A 20946-nucleotide genomic window follows, 5' to 3' on the forward strand; every position below is an offset into this window, starting at 1 on the left:
GTCTGTTTCTGATTGTTTGGTCAGAGACATTCACACCAGTGGCCTGCTGGAGGTCATTTTGTAGGGCTCTGGCAGTGCTCATCCTGTTCCTTCTTGTACAAAAGGAGCAGATACTGGTCCTGCTGATGGGTTAAGGACCTTCTATGGCCCTGTCCAGGTCTCCTAGAGTAACTGCCTGTCTCCTGGAATCTCCTCCAGGCTCTTGAGACTGTGCTGGGAGACACAGCAAACCTTCTGGCAATGGCATGTATTGATGTGCCATGAGTTGGACTGCCTGTGCAACCTCTGTAGGGTCCAGGTATCGCCTCATGCTACCAGTAGTGACACTGACCCTAGCCAAACGCAAAACTAGTGAAAAACAGTCAGAAAAGATGAGTAGGGGAAAAATGTCAGTGGCCTTCACCTGTAAAACCATTCCTGTTTTGGGGGTTGTCTCATTGTTGCCCATCTAGTGCACCTGTTGTTGATTTCATTAACTCCAAAGCTGCTGAAACTGATTAACAACCCCCTCTGCTACTGAACTGACCAGATCAATATCCCAGGAGTTTAACTGACTTGATGCTATTCTCTGATTAAAAACTGTTCCTTAAATTTTTTTGAGCAGTGTATTAAAGAAGGCAACAATGACAACATATAGTTTTATACATATTTATTTATTAATTTTTATTTCATATAAGGAACAAAATATAACATAATATCTGTTTGTGACAATAATTTGAGGAGCTCAAATTTTATCACGTGTACTTTGGAAACAGTGAACATTGTTAATACATTTTGTATACTGTAGATGTATATCATAAACATGTCATCTCTGTATTTTTTGCAATAATAATAATAATGCTAAAAAAATAAAAAGGCAGTTATATGAGGCATCAAGTTTATATATATTTTAAATAATTACATATTTTTATTTATCAGATCACATAATGATCTACACTCTTTTGAAAACTACAAATAATAGTAATAATACATTCCTATCATGAACGAGATTAACTGTCTGATGTGTCAAACCAGAAACTCCAGGCATTTAAAATGAGCTTAAGTAATTCAACTTTGTTGTGTGTTCTTATCATTGAAAGTCAACGCCCACAAAAGTAAACATGACGAAAAATATAAAATCATTAATTTGTTATCATTCCAAATGTAAGATAACTGTTATCTGATTATTAATACTTAAAGATTGTTGCATTAAGTTAGTAGAGTACTGTGATTGATTGATTGATTTCTTTATTTATTTTTACCATGTGTTTCTCATTTTCATTTTCTTTATTTCTGTAAACTAGTCTACACCTTCACTTAATTTTGTATTGTAGGCTGTTGTCCAAGAACTCAAAAAAGAGTTTGAGCAGGAGAAAAAGAGAGAATGATCTGGTCCATTCAAACAGCAGATGGCAGTAATGCTCAATTCTAGTTTGGGATCCGCTGCACAGAAGGAGAACCGTTATAGTCTCCGCCATTACAGGTTTCTGACTGAGCTTCTCTGCAGTCTTTCATGTACGGGACCGTCAAAGTTCTTCTTTTTTAGTAGCATATAAACTATAGCCTAATGAAAATGTATTAGTCAGTTCCAGTCGGTATTAAGATCTCTCTGTTGGTGTTTAGCAGGTTTTAAACACTCATCGCTGTCGGTCGGGAGGGTGTGGTTCAGAAACAACAGCGAACATTAATAATATTCATCGAAATCAGATTTTACTGGAATCTTCGACAGCATGAAGAACAATTTCAAATTCGTTCAGATGTTTCTACTAATGTGCGGTAAGTTCATGATTTCTGTTTATTATTACTACTTTCGGTTTCACTCTGACACCGGAAACAGAGGACTTGGGTAAAGTTGGTTTTATATTCGCACATTCGGACATCCGTATTCAATGGCCTTTGTAATCACACTACATTGGACATTCAGTGGACATTCACAAGTAAATATGCCATTAAAACAATACTTGCCTATTCTGATCGACTGTGAAAAATGTTGACAATCGTTGGTTGTCAATATCATGTCGCTGCTTAAAATTCGCAAACATTAATTTATTGCACATTTATTGGAAAGTCTGAATTTATCAGAAGTCCGAATGTGCGAATATAAAACCAACTTTACCCAAGTAAACCGAGGCCGGGGTGGACAACATGATCCTGGAAAACCAGTCATGCAGAGTTTTGCTTCAAATTAAACTCTGAACAAGCTAAACTAGGTTTTACTGATTACTGGGGAGCTTCGGGCAGGGGAGTTTTTTATATCATGGTTGGAGATAGGCTCTCCAGGACCGACATTCGCCACCCCTTTTTTAACTTGTCCTTCACTATTTGTAGTCTCCTGCACTTTTATTAAATACACGTAGGTGCTCTCTTGTTGAATGGAAGCTGTGTACGATAAATTAATTACAAACAAACCGCGACACGACCGAAAATGGCACGCTTAAAGGGACATGGGGGCACGAGTTTGATATTCGCTGCATGTTCGCCTAGGCTTCCACTGGGTGGCGCTTACACGAATATTCATGATATCCTGCTATTGTGGGCGTGTCCTTGAGACAACGCGCAAGTGAAAAGAACTGAAAATATTCGGGTTTTTTTAAATATTATAATTATGATAGGAAATTATAGTTTAGTTTCGTTTTATTTAAAGTTTGACAAGGCAGGATATTGCAGCACAAAACCCTGAAATGTGTCAAACATAACACATAGGCTACTCAAACAACCTTATGTAGGCCTACCTGATTTAAAACCATTTAAAAAGCAGTCAAATAAAATAATTCTGATAATAATAATATCATTTATTTCTGTGAGGTAATACAGCTCAAATACTTCGGTAAAGTTGGTTTTATATTCGCACATTCGGACTTCTGATAAATTCAGACTTTCCAATAAATGTGCAATAAATTAATGTTTGCAAATTTTAAGCAGCGACATGATATTGACAACCAACGATTGTCAACTTACAACATTTTTCACAGTCGATCAAAATAGGCAAGTATTGTTTTAATGGCATATTTACTTGTGAATGTCCACTGAATGTCCAATGTAGTGCGATTAACAAGGCTATTGAATACGGATGTCCGAATGTGCGAATATAAAACCAACTTTACCCAAGTAGCACAAATGCACAGGAAAAAAATAAGCAGCTACTTTACAAGATGACGTTATACTTGTTATTATCACCAATGTCATATGGTTTTGTTTTGCTTTTGTGATGTTTCCACATCATACTCATCATCTTGTAAAGTCACTGTCTGTTTTGGATTGATGTGAGAGCTGAAGTCTTGGATAGCTCTGGCAGTGTGTGATCCGGACATAATGAAGGCTGTTCCCGAGTGCCAAGGCCCTGTTTATATATTTACCTCAGAACCTCACATTGCCTCTTTTCACACATTGTTTTTTTTAATGTTTTTTCAATTTGAGTTACATTCATAGAGTAATTACTTCTGTACTTGTTATAACATTTAATGTCATTAATATTTAGGCTAAAATCTGCAAAAAAAGAGTCAATTTTCAGGATAATATTTTAAAGATAATTTTGTACAATCCAAATAAGCTTTACAGATCTTTAGAAAGGGTTTTAACATGTCTGTCATGTCTTTCAATTATTGCACATGCACCTATAGGTCATCAGTTACAATAACTTAGGACACTAAAGAGACCTTTCTACTGACTCTGAAAAACAGCAGAATAAAGATGACCAGGGTCCCTGATCACCTGTGTGAATGTGCCTTAGTCCTGCTGCAGGAGGTATGAGGACTGCAGATGTGAACAGAGCAATAAACTGCAATGTCTGTAATGTAAGATGCCTGAGACAGTGCTACAGGGAGACAGAAGGACAGCTGATTGTCCTTTCAGTGCCAAACCAAATGTAACCATAAGTCCCCCCAGACATGTTTGAGAATGTGAAATGCCTTGATGGAAGAGTGGAGTAACATCTCACAGCAAGAGCTGCAAATCTGGTGCTGAGGATGAGATGCACTAAAGCAGCTGGTGCCACTTCAGACTTTCAAATACTCTGTCCATCAAATGTCTGTGAAATTTGTTCAGTTTATGTCTCAGCTGTTGAATCTTTTTGTTTGTACAAATATTTACATATTAAGAAATTTGCTGGAAAAACAATTGAAAGTGAAAAACTAATAATCAAGAAATTAAGGATGACAGAATATTCACAACAGTCTAAAGCTTATTTTTATTAGAACACAGATACATTTGTAGAGGTTTATTTCAAGTTGTCAACACTATGAATGACGATGAAGAAAGCAGGCTAATCAAACTATTCAAAAATGTTTTAAAGCCTCAAATAATAAAAATAATAAAAAAATCATTACGTTAACAGTTTATCTGAATGCCTGTCTTGTACTCAATCAGGCAAAATAGCTCAGACGATTTATCATATTACACAAACTATGCCTTGTTTTGAACATGTGAACTGTTGACTAACATTGAATATTTTATTATCTTTTTGAAATAATCCATTTAACCGAAGTGATTTGAGGAGCGTGTAATATTTTCAGTTCCATTCGCCTGCGAGTTGTCTCAAGGACACACCCACAAAATGAGGATATCATGAATATTCACGTAAGCGCCACCCAGTGGAACAGAATATTTCAGGAACCGAATATTTTGTAACAACGTTCTGCAAATTCCCCTCACTGCAAAACTAAGTCAAATATTTCTTTCAAATTAAAGGTGTCCTAGAACGTTCTTTCACAAGATGTAATATAAGTCTAAGGTGTCCCCTGTATGTGTCTGTAAAGTTTCAGCTCAAAATACCCCATAGATTTTTTTTATTAATTATTTTTTTTAACTGGCTATTTTGGGGCATCATTAACTATGCGCCGATTCAGGCTGCGGCCCATTTAAATCTCACGCTCCCTGCCCCTCCCGAGCTGTCGACTCTATAATACATTGCATAAACAAAGTTCACACAGCTAATATAACCCTCAAATGGATCTTTACAAAGTGTTCATCATGCATGCTGCATGCATCGAATCATGTGAGTAAAGTATTTATTTGGATGTTTACATTTGATTCTGAATGAGTTTGAGGCTATGCTCCGTGACTAAAGCTAACATTACACACTGTTGGAGAGATTTATAAAGAATGAAGTTGTGTTTATGAATTATACAGACTGCAAGTGTTTAAAAATGAAAATAGTGACGGCTCTTGTCGACTTTAATGTTTACAGGGCAATAGTAAATGCCTAGTGGGCAAAGGAAGCTATTGTATTTTGCCTGTATCTCGCTTTAGACAGTACCTCCCCTCACGTACGTACAGTACGCACATATTTTTAGAAAAAAAAAGTACAGCGATTTACAGAAATGGTTTTGTTTTCATGTTCCAAAGGTTGTAATACATTCCTAGACACAAGACTGGGTTACTACAGGTGAGATTTTGACAATATCTCCCTTATTTTCATGAAAAAAGTACAGTAATTCAACAAAAGTTTTTTTTTTTTCTTTTTTCTTGTTCAAAGGCTGTACGTTCCTAGTGACCAGACTGACATAGTGCAGGTGAAATTTACCAATACCTCCATTACCGTATATACAGTGCACAAATATTTTTAGAAAAAGGTACTGTAATTCGCCAAAAAGGTTTTGTCATGTTCCAAAGGCTGTAGTACGTACCTAGATACAAGACTGGCTCTGCTGAAGACTGATTTTTGCTGAAATTAACCTGTTTGAGAATAAATGAATTACAAACAAATGGATAGAGCAGTGCGTTCTGAAGCACAACTAGTTCAGATAAAGGTGAGATGATGGACAGGAAGGGAAATGAACACTGCTGCCACTGGCCAATTCATACTTAAATGACAATGTCACATAGGGGTCATTCCGTGTCAAATCAACCAGAGGTCCCCGGCTCAAATTTTGTTAATACTTTTTCTGTTGAAATACAAACATAAATAGTGATGAAAGCCAAAATATTAAATGTCACAGATGTATTACTGAGTAATCCACTATTTTGTAGAGGGGGTCAAAATGACCATTTTCACCTGAGATTTGGAGCTGATTTACAGGGGAGAAAAAATGACTTTATACAGATGGCAGAATCATATTTTTACATGGGGAAATTGATAGATCTATTAATAAAATCTGTTGAATTTAGCAATCTTTGTTTCATTATATGCCAACAGTGACAGTTCAAACCTGGGGAAAAAGCACTTCTTGTGTTTTGTGCCTCAAGTTTGCATGCCTGCAACTCTAAAAGTATTCAAGATATCTTAATATCCTTCTAGATTCTTATTCTTAATAAACTTTCCCTTTTGAAATCTTCATTTTCGAGGCCCTATATAGTTTAGTGTTTAAAAAGTTAACTACATTTGGTTTGTGACCATTGAAAATGGGGAAAAAATTCAACAATTTGAACATGAAGTCAAAAATATGAGAAGTATAAAATATGAGAAGCTATACAATAAGAAATAAAGACAAGCAAACAATTCAGTCAAACGTACAGCGCACTACAATGGTAAAGTTATATATATAAAGTTATGAAACTTCACTTTGCCCTCAGCCAAAACGATTTGCCCAGAAACAAATTATAAATTCGTGAGACCAAAGATTGCCAAGATGAATGATATCTCGTTTTTAACCACTACAGAGACATCTGTGCCAGCAGCGAATGTCAGAAGGACTAGCCGAGGTACAGCTGCTCTCGGCTGGGTACATGAGCACCGAGCGCCCGGTGATCGCCTGGATCTCACAACTCCAAAAACATCAGATCAAATTTTCAAATAGGCGCTATCTTTATAAATAAACCACAGATTTGAGCTTTAAACAACTACATTCTTGCCTGAAAAACTTTTAAAACTACATTTCCTGACACAATAAAATAGTTTCTAAATTACGCAGGTTTTCTCCTCCGCTCGCTGGTAGGTGTTGCTGCATGGACGTCTGAACTTTGCCCTCCTTGGTATCAAGGTTATTATAGTTTTGCATTTTTCATTAGTTTTTATTTTTATTTCATTTTGACTTTTTGTTTTCAAATTCAGTTTAGTTTTAATTAGTTTTTAAAGTGGGTTTGCTAGTTTAGTTTAGTTTTTAGTTTTTGAAAATGCTTAGTTTTAGTTTAGTTTTTATTAGTTTTAGTGTTAGTTTTAGTCTTTTTTTGTAATTTGGGTTATTTGCCAAGGGCAAGATTCAAAAAGGTCAGAAAAAGTATTGTGTAATAATAACTCAACAAAAACATCATACAATTTTAGAAAATATTCATTCAAAAATAAAACCAGTACATAAAATGTACATATGGGCACAAATATGTACAGTCTCAACACTCCGCAGTAAGTGCAAAATGTGTAAGTGACGTGTGCCAGTAAAAAACCTAAAGAGCCAACAGACTAAGGAAGACATACATGAACCGCATGTATTCAACCCATTTTTAAGCCACAACAAGACATTTCTGTCAGATTGTCAGGGAGCTCAATCTGAGAAAAGAACATGACAAATAACAAATAATAATAAAAAAAAAACTTTAAATACAGCTTTTCAATTTTTTTAGTGTGTGTGTGACACCACAAAATTGCCAAAAAATCTACCAAAAATCTACACATCTTTTATACAGAATTCACACCCTATACAAATACCACAGCTGTACAATTTTCACACCCTATACTAAATTTACAATAGCCTACTCTAGTCTGGATTGAAGCAGCAAACATTCAGTGTAAAGGCCAATTCATACCGCACTGACGAACGCCAACAAACTCGTCTGTTGGAGTTTGATCGGATCGGTGCGATACACCTGTTGGCGTTGGTCTGAGTCGGTTTTCACCGGACTGAACATGTTTAATCGGCGTTAGTTTGGTAGTCTGAGCATCCAACAAACTGCAACCAACTCTGACGTAATCTGACCTGACTACGAACCGTTGCCATGACGATGAGGCAAGTCCCCTGCAAAGACACCTGTTTGATCGCGCCCGCGCCTCACGCACACACAACAAAGCAGCGGAAATGTGACATCGCAGCTTGTTCGTTATAAAAAATAAAATACAGTTAAAAAAATGAAAACATACAAAAGCTACAATAGTCCATAGTGCAATCTTTGCCATTCAGCAAGAGCACGTTAAGAGAGGTAACGTTAACCACCATGCAACGCAGGTTTACCTTCAGTGACACTAAAACTCTGTAAACTTGATTTTTTTTCTCTCACAGTCATTTTCATTTTGGGTGAACTATGCAAACACATTTGGATTGAAGCAGCAAACATTCACTGTAAGAGTAAACAAATGACATTATTTAATATTTGAATCACAGCTTATATAGTGTTTTGCATTGACAACCCAAGTGCATTTTACCTCAAACTTGCGTCTAGTTAACGTGCTGCAGTAGCAATCGCTTCTCGGGTCGACATTAACACGCTGACAAAGTTATATTCAGAATGAAAAATATTTTTATACCACTTTTTAATGTGTGTTTGTGTAAAGGTGTTCACGAGATACCAACCTTTAGCGAACTTGCTTTCAAAGTCGAACACTCGTTCTCATGGAGACGCGGTGTGCACGGAGGGGAGGGGCTGTGTGTGTGTGTGTGTGTGTGTGTGTGTGTGTGTGTGTGTGTGTGTGTGTGTGTGTGTGTGTGTGTGTGTGCGCGCGCGCGCGCGTGTGTATGTGAGAGACGCAGGGAAAGGAAATGCAGCTGAACTTTATTTGCTCTATGAAAGACATTGATAAAGACGAAAACTAAGGACATTTAATCTATAATTTTATTTTAGTTTAGTTAGTTTTGCCAAACACACATTACAGTTTTAGTTAGTTATCGTTTTTTTGTAATGCCTCGTTTTTATTTTATTTCAGTTAACGACAATGTTTTTTCCCACCTAGTTTTCGTTTTTTCGTTCGTTTTCGTTCGTTTTCGTTAACGATTATAACCTTGCTTGGTATTCTGAAACACTGAATGTTGGTGTTCAGCAAGCAAAGCTCGTCTTCGTCTTGTGACAGACCGCTTCAAGCCGAGACACAAGAACAAGATCTGCTGTATGTACTCCATTGATGTTTACTGTGTCATTTTCTTCTTCGAGAATGACGTATATCACTACAGTCCAGCTACACCACGCCTATCAAGTAAGGGTACTGTTGGCGGTGGAAACGCAAGCCTGATCAAGATGTACCGTACTGAACCAAACCGAAACTGTACCGAACCGAACCGTACCGCTCAGTGGAAACGAGGCATAATTTGGCTCCAAATCTCAGATGAAAATGGTAATTTTGATTACTCAGTAAATATACATATGTGACATTTAATATTTTGGCTTTCATCACTATTTATGTTTTGTCTTTCTACAGAAGAAAATGAACAAAATCAAAAATTTGAGCCAGGGACCTCTAGTTGATTTGACACAGAATGACCCATAGAAGACTTGTCAAAAGTACTGACTTTGTAAATTTACTGAAAAGTACTGAAATTTTGAGCGGATTCATAAAAATCTCTGATTGTATTGATGCACTCCTCTGATATGTCTGTTTGGCTACAACTGGAAATATTTCCCTTACTGTATGTACAGTACACAAATATTTTTTTGAAGAAAAAAATACTGCAATAACTCTAAAAGTTTTCTTTTAACATGTATTGGTGAATTGCAGTAACTTTTTCATGGAAATATTTGTCCTGTACATACAGTAAGCGAGATACTGGCCAAATTACAGTAAGTCAGTCTGACAAATATTAATGTACTAAAAGCTTTGGTGTTAAAAGTCATCTTTATTTACCCAGATCAGATGTTTTTACACAGTTGGGGAATTGGCAGATGTTCCCTTAGGCATCATGCACTGTGTTAGTGTCAAAGCATTCTCAGATAGCTTAACTAAAACCAAACTGTTTAAAAAACGAACAGTTGAACATACATCAACATGATAATAACTACCTAAAATGACAGAAATCAATTTGAAAAAAAAAAAAAATGAATTTTTTGAAGTGTAATTTGATTGTTTCATTTGGCTCATGTCCCATTTGTTTACTTGGGGATGGTGGAGTTTATGACCTATACTTCAGCCACCCACCAGGGGGCAATCGAAACGATTTGGCTTCACTTGTTTTCAGGACAAGTGTGCCACACCCGGTGCTGGCCCACATCATTTAATATTTGTTTATAGCATATTAGTCAGTGCACTTAAGAAATGTGGATATTCAGAGTGGTATTTTGGTACTTTGTCATAAATGCACATGAAATAAATGGATAAAAATAGCTCAAAGTCCAACTCTGTAATTTTGTCACCTGAGGTATTACCTTTTTGGTGTTGTATTATGTAACATTGAGAGTGCATTACCTCCCAATCTTAACATTTGTTGGGGAATTGTACAGTTTTATTGTTCTTGAGGATTCTATTAAATAGAGCGTTCAGACAAAGGGTAAAAACTGGTGCTGCAACAGTGTAAATTATAGTAAAAGTTTTCTTGAACATTAAATCATGTAAACCAATTTTGCAGACCCAATAAACAAAATTATGAACCCATAAATGAGCATAATAGGTGCCTTGTAGTAAGTCAAATATTGTTTCTAAGTCAAGACTGATTTCTGTTGAACTGTTCAGTAACATGAGCAGCAGTGTTATATGAGTTTAATCTCTGAGAAACTGTTTGTGTTTGTTCTGCAGGAGTGTTTGGTGCTGAAACAGATGAAGAGAAGACTGTGTCAGTGATGGAGGGAGATTCAGTCACTCTAAACCCTGATCTTACTAAAATACAGGGAATTAATCGGATGAAGTGGAGGTTTAGAGATTCACGTTCAGTCATCGCTCTAATCGAGGAAAATGACATTTCATATCCCACTGTCACTGAGATGTTCAAAGACAGACTGAAGCTGGATCAGACTGGATCTCTGACAATCACAAACATGAGAACTAAACACTCTGGACTTTATAAACTAGAGATCAACCACAACACTGGGACCTCAGATTTGAGTTTCAGTGTTACTGTCTATGGTGAGGACACTTTTTTATTTTTGAATAATTAGATGTTTTGAAGTTTATTGTTGTTTTATCAATTAAAATGAATTAAACTGAGATTTAAACTGCAGTCTGTAAATCCTACAAAAACAATCATAGAATAGCTTTTGCCTATAGAGGGAGCAGATTCAATCAACACAAATAAAAGATACACTTAAAGAAATATGTTTAAGGAAAATTAAGTGTAACGCTTACATTGGATTAAATAGCATAAACTAGTTAATAAATGGTTCCTATATGCCTTATGTAGTAACCATAAGAAAATTGACTGTTAAAGTTAATATTATAATGCCAGTAACTGTTTAATGTTTAATCTGTCTCATGCAGAGTCTCCAGCTATTATTGATGCTTTTAAAGGTGAAAATAAGAGTGTATCAGAGACAGAGGGAGAATCTGTCACTCTTCAGACTGATATTAAAACACATGGAGATGAGCTGATAGTGTGGAGGTTTGGAGATGAAGGAAAACTCATAGCTAAACAAGATCTAGAGACCAAGAGTCTAAGATTATATGATGATCCTGATGAGAGATTCAGAGACAGACTGAAGCTGGATCATCAGACCGGATCTCTGACCATCACAAACACCAGAACCACAGACTCTGGAGTTTATAAAGTGAAGATCAGCAGCAGCAAACAGATTTTACAGAAGAAATTCACTGTTACTGTCAGCCGTGAGTAACTCAAGACTATTAATGTAATGATTGTTTATCAGCTGTCTGTAAATGATTCATAACTTCTCACCCTGAACTTTTATTATCTAAAACAGCTTGTCTGACACCTGTAAATACAGTAGATCTGATAAATAATGACTTTCTTTATCACTCAGGTTATATTGTGCTGATGTTTATAGTGTTTGTTATAGATCAGACTCATTCACACTAATGACTCTATCATTACAGTATCAGATCTTCACTCAGGTTATATAGTGTTGATGTTTATAGTGTTTGTTATAGATCAGACTCATTCACACTAATGACTCTTTATCATTACATTATCAGATCTTCACTCAGGTTATATAGTGTTGATGTTTATAGTGTTTGTTATAGATCAGACTCATTCACACTAATGACTCTTTATCATTACAGTATCAGATCTTCACTCAGGTTATATAGTGTTGATGTTTATAGTGTTTGTTATAGATCAGACTCATTCACACTAATGACTCTATCATTACGGTATCAGATCTTCAGTCAGGTTATATAGTGTTGATGTTTATAGTGTTTGTTATAGATCAGACTCATTCACACTAATGACTCTATCATTACAGTATCAGATCTTCACTCAGGTTATATAGTGTTGATGTTTATAGTGTTTGTTATAGATCAGACTCATTCACACTAATGACTCTTTATCATTACAGTATCAGATCTTCACTCAGGTTATATAGTGTTGATGTTTATAGTGTTTGTTATAGATCAGATTCATTCACACTAATGCCTCTTTATCATTAGAGTATCAGATCTTCACTCAGGTTATATAGTGTTGATGTTTATAGTGTTTGTTATAGATCAGACTCATTCACACTAATGACTCTTTATCATTACAGTATCAGATCTTCACTCAGGTTATATAGTGCTGATGTTTATAGTGTTTGTTATAGATCAGACTCATTCACACTAATGACTCTTTATTATTACAGTATCAGATCTTCACTCTGGTTATATAGTGCATATGTTTATAGTGTTTGTTATAGATCAGACTCATTCACACTAATGACTCAATCATTACAGTATCAGATCTTCACTCAGGTTATATAGTGTTGATGTTTATAGTGTTTGTTATAGATCAGACTCATTCACACTAATGACTCTTTATCATTACAGTATCAGATCTTCACTCAGGTTATATAGTGTTGATGTTTATAGTGTTTGTTATAGATCAGATTCATTCACACTAATGCCTCTTTATCATTAGAGTATCAGATCTTCACTCAGGTTATATAGTGTTGATGTTTATAGTGTTTGTTATAGATCAGACTCATTCACACTAATGACTCTATCATTACAGTATCAGATCTTCACTCAGGTTATATAGTGTTGATGTTTATAGTGTTTGTTATAGATCAGACTCATTCACACTAATGACTCTTTATCATTACAGTATCAGATCTTCACTCAGGTTATATAGTGTTGATGTTTATAGTGTTTGTTATAGATCAGACTCATTCACACTAATGACTCTTTATCATTACAGTATCAGATCTTCACTCAGGTTATATAGTGTTGATGTTTATAGTGTTTGTTATAGATCAGACTCATTCACACTAATGACTCTTTATCATTACAGTATCAGATCTTCACTCAGGTTATATAGTGTTGATGTTTATAGTGTTTGTTATAGATCAGACTCATTCACACTAATGACTCTTTATCATTACAGTATCAGATCTTCACTCAGGTTATATAGTGCTGATGTTTATAGTGTTTGTTATAGATCAGACTCATTCACACTAATGACTATCATTACAGTATCAGATCTTCACTCAGGTTATATAGTGCTGATGTTTATAGTGTTTGTTATAGATCAGACTCATTCACACTAATGACTCTATCATTACAGTATCAGATCTTCACTCAGGTTATATAGTGTTGATGTTTATAGTGTTTGTTATAGATCAGACTCATTCACACTAATGACTCTTTATCATTACAGTATCAGATCTTCACTCAGGTTATATAGTGCTGATGTTTATAGTGTTTGTTATAGATCAGACTCATTCACACTAATGACTATCATTACAGTATCAGATCTTCACTCAGGTTATATAGTGCTGATGTTTATAGTGTTTGTTATAGATCAGACTCATTCACACTAATGACTCTTTATCATTACAGTATCAGATCTTCAGTCAGGTTATATAGTGCTGATGTTTATAGTGTTTGTTATAGATCGGACTCATTCACACTAATGTCTGTCTTTATCATTACAGTATCAGATCTTCACTCAGGTTATATAGTGTTGATGTTTATAGTGTTTGTTATAGATCAGACTCATTCACACTAATGACTATCATTACAGTATCAGATCTTCACTCAGGTTATATAGTGTTGATGTTTATAGTGTTTGTTATAGATCAGACTCATTCACACTAATGACTCTTTATCATTACAGTATCAGATCTTCACTCAGGTTATATAGTGCTGATGTTTATAGTGTGTGTTATAGATCAGACACATTCACACTAATGTCTGTCTTTATCATTACAGTATCAGATCTTCACTCAGGTTATATAGTGCTGATGTTTATAGTGTGTGTTATAGATCAGACTCATTCACACTAATGACTCTTTATCATTACAGTATCAGATCTTCAGTCAGGTTATATAGTGCTGATGTTTATAGTGTTTGTTATAGATCGGACTCATTCACACTAATGTCTGTCTTTATCATTACAGTATCAGATCTTCACTCAGGTTATATAGTGCTGATGTTTATAGTGTTTGTTATAGATCAGACTCATTCACACTAATGACTCTTTATCATTACAGTATCAGATCTTCAGTCAGGTTATATAGTGCTGATGTTTATAGTGTTTCTTATAGATCAGACTCATTCACACTAATGACTCTTTATCATTACAGTATCAGATCTTCACTCAGGTTATATAGTGCTGATGTTTATAGTGTTTGTTATAGATCAGACTCATTCACACTAATGACTCTTTATCATTACATTATCAGATCTTCACTCAGGTTATATAGTGCTGATGTTTATAGTGCTTGTTATAGATCAGACTCATTCACACTAATGACTCTTTATCATTACAGTATCAGATCTTCACTCAGGTTATATGTTTATAGTGTTTGTTATAGATCAGACTCATTCACACTAATGACTCTTTATCATTACTGTATCAGATCTTTACTCAGGTTATATAGTGCTGATGTTTATAGTGCTTGCCAGAGTCCTGCAACGGGTCGGGTACCCGCATAAAAGTGGATAAAACGGGTGGATTGTGACATGCCTAAAATTCACGGGCGGGGATGCGGGCGGATAATTAACTCCTTGCGGGCAGGTAGTAGCGCGGATGAAAAATATGCACAATATTTGTATGTCTAAATTACCATTATACGCAACAACGATATGACATTTGACCCATCACGTCACCACCACTGTGACATTGCGACTTTTGTTGATGCTTCTCGTAACCTAGTTGCACAGATGTCTATGGCCTAGTTGGAGCAAGCGTTGCATCTCCATGTTTTCTGTGCTGATGCGGTCGTGATGAGTTCATGTAGGCTAACATGTAAGGGTTGCGCTGCCAATTTGCCGGTTCTTTGTGACAGCTTTTAGGTGCTTTATTCAATAAAGCACCTAAAAGCTGTCACAAAGAACCGGCAAAAAAGTAGCCTTATGATTATGTAAAATATAGCAAGGAGACATGTTAATTGTTTATTATTAAACAAGTGTTTTCTGTGTCAGTGGCTGCAAAGATGAAGTTGACGATGCTGACTCGCGATCTTCGCAGTAGTGAACGCGCCTGAGAGAAATGCACATTTCATTCGGATTAAGCAGAGAGCAGTCTGTTTTCTTTCGTTTTGAATTGCTCTGTTTAAAAGTAGACATTCCAATATAGATATTTTCCTCAGGTCTGTGAGGCAAGTAGGCTAAGTTACCTTATACGTTCATTTATGATACGAGCTCCAGTTCTCCCCGGCGCCTCCGTGTCGTGATCATCTATTGTCTGCTATATTTACTTATTTATTAAATACAACAAGCAATTGGTTGATGAAATATTGATTAAAATTAAGATACAATTAATACAAAACAAAATTAACTTTAAAGAATTTTAAGAATTTTTTAAAAGTTAAGAACTTTAAATTTTAAAAAATAAAGCACTTTAATTGGAATGATTTTAGCATGTGTGATTTATCGCGGGCACGGGTCGGGTAACGGGCCAAATATTAACGGGTCTGGGCGGGTGCGGATTTAATTTTGATATTATCACGGGTGACGGGTCGGATCTGGTGCTGAACTTTGCGGGTACGGGCAGGAGCGGGTCTCCAAAAATGGACCCGTGCAGGACTCTGGTGCTTGCTATAGATCAGACTCATTCACACTAATGACTCTTTATCATTACAGTATCAGTTCTTCACTCAGGTTATATAGTGCTGATGTTTATAGTGTTTGTTATAGATCAGACTCATTCATTCACACTAATGACTCTTTATCATTACAGTATCAGATCTTCACTCAGGTTATATAGTGTTGATGTTTATAGTGTTTGTTATAGATCAGATTCATTCACACTAATGCCTCTTTATCATTAGAGTATCAGATCTTCACTCAGGTTATATAGTGTTGATGTTTATAGTGTTTGTTATAGATCAGACTCATTCACACTGAGTCTTTATTATTACAGTATCAGATCTTCACTCTGGTTATATAGTGCATATGTTTATAGTGTTTGTTATAGATCAGACTCATTCACACTAATGACTCTATCATTACAGTATCAGATCTTCACTCAGGTTATATAGTGTTGATGTTTATAGTGTTTGTTATAGATCAGACTCATTCACACTAATGTCTGTCTCTCTGTCTTTTCCATATTCAGGTTGGTCTTCATCTGCTGTAGCAGGGATTGTTGTTGGTGTTCTGCTGGTATTATCTGCTGCTGCTGGTGTTTTTTACTATCGTCTCAAAGTCTCTGAACTACTAAAGAAAATGAGTAAGTATTACAGCTGATACAGCAAGAGGAAAAACATTGAGCTTTACTGTAGTATAGTACAGTTTAAATGTATAATACAATTTTTCAATCAATATTTCTACCTTTTTACCAGTTCTGCTTGTGGTTTATTTAGTGCAGTAATCAGTGATTTGTGTTATTGTTTTTGGAAATTGAGCTGAATAACATTAATACTAATTGCTGAATCTCTGTCTGTTTAAAATTCTGAATTTAAGATCTTTTGATAATGTAGTTCATGTAGTTTTGTTTTTTTTGCTATTGAAGGTCGAGCCTGCTGTCCTTTCTCTGTCATTTTGAGTTTTATCTGGGCTGCCTGAGCTCTTCATTCATTTACACATCATAGACTATTAATACAGAAACCCTAAACTGAAATACAAGAAAATGTCAAGAGAGTTTGTATGTCTACAGTAAATGACAAATTGATGTTTATAACTCAATAAATATATCACATCATCTCTGGTCAGTTAGTGATATTTATCCCTATAATGGGATAGTTTATTCTAAAATATAAATTCAGTCATCATTAGCCCAGCTTTGTCATTGAAAACAGGAACACTTTACACAATAGTTTTTAGAGCTTGTGTTTTCGTCAAACAAGTAATAAGTGTTAACTGTCTAAAAGTATCATGTGACTCGTTTACTTGCTTTTTGGAAGTCTTAAGGTGTGTGATGGTTTTTGTGTGAACAGAAATATGAGTAATTATTCACCGATTGTTTTCCCCTTCACTAAAGCGCTTAAAAAGCAACACACAAGGTATTTGGGCACAAACAGACCACCAGATTACCTGTCGTCAATGATAGAGAGAAGTAGTTGTTGAATGTTTCATAGGTGAACTTGATGTGTTTTGACTGTGAAAAATAAGTTTTAAGAAAAGATTTTGAGGAAACAAACACTGGAGATACTGATTTTTTATGATTTTTCACAGACGTGACGCATCACTGAAGCACAGTGACAAATGGCTCTTAAAAATTAAAAAGCAGTGCTCTTCTGACAAAATGAGTGTGTACTTACAAACAGATGTATATCTTTAATATAGCAAAATATATTGAATGAACAGTTTGCAAACAAGTTTGTTCCTTTGACTAAAACCTGTTTGTTTATTTATTAATTAATTATTATTATTTTTTTTCAGTGCTAATTCAGTGGTGAATTATTAAAGGGTTAGTTCAGCCAAAAATGAAAAATTCTGTCATTTATTACTCACCCTCATGTCATTCCACACCTGTAAGACCTTCGTTCATCTTCAGAACACTAATTAAGATATTTTTGTTAAAATCTGAGTTTTTCTGTCCCTCTATTCACAGTTTACACAACTACCACTTTCAAGGTCCAGAACACTATTAAAGACATCATTAAAGTAATTCATGTGACTCCAGTGATTTTAAACTCAATTTTATGAACTGACATGAGTGCTTTGTTTGCACAAAAAATATAATTTATGACTTTATTTACAAAATATTAATCTCCAATATGTGTTTGCGTGATAAATTGAGGATAAACCACTGGAGTCACATGGATTATTTTAAAGAGGTCTTTACTAGAGTTCTAGACCTTGACAACCGTAGTTATGTGGACTGTCAATGAGGGACAGAAAACTCTGATTTCATCAAAACGATCTTCATTTGTGTTCTGAAGGTGATCAAAAGCTACTGGTGTGGAACAATATGAGGGTAATTAAGTGACAATTTTCATTTTGGGTGAACTAACCCTCTAACAAATGAATGTATGTTAACATGAAACATTATTGCATTGTTGCAATACTTTAGTTATAAGTCCAAATGATGAAGTGATTATTAGAAGCACATGAAGAGTCACACAGTATCCTCTCAGTCCTTCAGTTCACTCTCTTACAATCTCCTCTTTTCTCTGTTTCTGTGTGCTGCTGTGACATGAAGTGAAGACAGTCATAGAGGGAAAATCTCTCACTCTAACCCCTGGCATTGAAATAAACAAAGATGATCAGATACAGTGGCTGTTTGGAGATGAAAAGAAGACTGTCATAGCTGAAATCAAAAGAGGGACTGGAGAGATCACTGTTCCTGATGAGAGATTCAGAGACAGACTGGAGATGGACAAGAAGACTGGATCTCTGATCATCACAAACATCAGAACTGAAGACGCAGGAGTCTATGAACTGAAGATCACAGGTGGCAGACTTGTACAGAACATGTGCAAAAGACTTGTGCAGAACTTGAACAAAAGATTCATCATTTCTGTCAGGGGTGAGTCACTCAATGTTATGATGATTACATTCTTCCACATACATTCAGATTTTTCTGTAATTTAGTGATATGTTGTATGTCATGTCCTTTAAAACGGCATCAGTTTCTGTAGGTACACTTGGTTAGTTGCATTAGTGGGGTTAGTTGCATTTGATTAGTGGTTAGTTGCATTTCTTCTGGCACTACACCAAAGATGGAAGACAGAGGATTCGGATCAAGATCTTTCTTGCATATAAATGAAACTGTTCTGAAAATGTCTGACCAGAATTTAGTCAGCCTAAGGCATCCTTAGAAGATGTGACTCAGGTCTGCTGGTTCCAGACTACATCTGGGGCACTTCGAGTCTAACCCTGGATACATTTTAGCCAACTTACTCTTAGACAGATGGAGCCTATGAAGCACCTTAAACTGCAAGAGCCCATGTCTAATACATACTGAAGATGAGTGCACTAATTTTATTGCCCACTGCCAAGCTGAATCTAAGATTTCCAATCCCAATTCCTCCTCCTATTGCCTCCTTATACGATCGAGAGATGGGGAAGCGGTTCTTTGGATGTTCTCATATAGGATAGACACCATACCCCTAAGAGAAGGCTCCATGTTTAACAGATCATCTATCCAGCCACCATCCGGTTTGTTCAAAGAAGGAGAGAAATGTTTTTTGACAAAACTACGGACCTGTAAATACCTAAAGAAATTGGATTGAGGGATCTCAAAATCAGTTTTTAACTGCTGAAATGAAATAAACGCGCCATCTTTGAAAAGGTCCTTAACACGCTTGACTCCATTTCTAGACCATAGTTGAAATGCAGAATCTATAAGGGAGGGAGGAAACATAGGGTTCGATAGGATGGGTGCAGAGGGTAAAGCCTGTTTACTATTAAAGTGAAGTCTGAACTGCAACCATATTTTGAGTGATCCACGAATAATTGGGTTATTCGTCAAATAACATTTGCTTAGGGGTATTGGGGCACAAAGCAGAGAATGCAATGATACTGGGTTACATGTGTGTTGCTCCATAAGTGACCAAACTGGAGCTTCATCACTCAACGTATCAGAGAGCCAGAATGTCAATTTATGAAGGTTAGCTGGCCAGTAATAATACAAAAAATTTGGCATTGCCAATCCACCCTCCTCCTTCTTCCTTTCCAGATATTCTTTCCTTATGTGGGGAATTTTTTTATCCCAAATAAACATAGAAATACAATTACTCAGATCCTTAAAAAATGATTTAGGAATGAAGACTGGCACTGTCTGAAATAAAAATAGGAACCTTGGTAAAATTGTCATTTTAATGGAGTTTATCCTTCCAGCCAGAGATAAGGGTAGGGTTGACCATCGTACCATGTCCTTTTTAGCTTTGTCTAATGCTGGTTTAAAATTACTATTGAATAGATCCTTATACCTGCGTGTTACACTCACACCTAAATAGGGAAATTTGTCGAGACTTACTGAAAATGGAAAAGATTGGAATGACATTTGATGTGCTCTTTCATTAATGGGGAAAAGAAGACTCTTTGTTAAATTAATTTTATATCCCGAAACACTCCCAAAATCTGAAATAATTGAAAGAGCAATCGGTATAGAGCAATTTGGATTAGACAAAAAGAGGAGGAGATCGTCTGCATAGAGCAGAAGTTTATGCATGTGTCCCTCCCTTTGTATTCCAGTCAAACCAGCTGTATTCCTTAGCATAATTGCAAGGGGTTCAATAGCTACATCAAAAAGCAGGGGGGACAGAGGGCATCCCTGCCTTGTCCCCCTAGAAAGCAAAAAGCATTTAGATATATTATTTGTTAGAATAAATGCTTGAGGCCTGGTATATAGAATTTTGATCCATGAACAGAACATGGGACTGAAGCCAAACCTTCTAAGTGTTGTAAACAAATAATCATATTCAATTCTATCAAACGCCTTATGAGCATCTAAGGATATTAGGATCTCTGGAATAGTATTATCCTTGGGTGAGTAGATCACATTAAATAAACGACGGAGATTACTAAATAACTGTCTGCCAGCGATAAAGCCAGTCTGATCAGGATGAATTATCTTCCTCATGACTGGCTCTATTCTGGTTGCCAGCACCTTGGTCAGGATCTTATAGTCACAGCAAAGTAAA

The 20946-nt window shown here is 35.8% G+C and overlaps 1 protein-coding gene across 5 annotated transcripts in view; it reads left to right on the plus strand.

The window, feature by feature from the left end:
• The first annotated feature begins 1422 nt into the window (after positions 1–1422).
• Positions 1423–20946, plus strand: part of LOC137017037 (uncharacterized) — a 44020-nt gene continuing 24496 nt past the window's right edge. Inside the window, exons 1-7 of one of the 5 annotated variants that reach the window (XM_067380933.1) lie at positions 1435–1755; positions 5323–5362; positions 8992–9172; positions 10565–10891; positions 11243–11587; positions 16473–16586; positions 18501–18827. In XM_067380933.1, the coding sequence (XP_067237034.1) occupies positions 9076–9172; positions 10565–10891; positions 11243–11587; positions 16473–16586; positions 18501–18827 (1210 nt within the window). In that variant the 5' untranslated portion in view covers positions 1435–1755; positions 5323–5362; positions 8992–9075. Of the gene's footprint in view, positions 1756–5322; positions 5363–8991; positions 9173–9256; positions 9340–10564; positions 10892–11242; positions 11588–16472; positions 16587–18500; positions 18828–20946 lie in introns of those variants that run through there. The other 4 variants (XM_067380934.1, XM_067380932.1, XM_067380935.1 and 1 more) reach the window with 4 other exon arrangements.

The sequence above is a fragment of the Chanodichthys erythropterus genome, chromosome 3, assembly GCF_024489055.1.
Source record: "Chanodichthys erythropterus isolate Z2021 chromosome 3, ASM2448905v1, whole genome shotgun sequence".
Lineage (NCBI taxonomy): Eukaryota > Metazoa > Chordata > Actinopteri > Cypriniformes > Xenocyprididae > Chanodichthys > Chanodichthys erythropterus.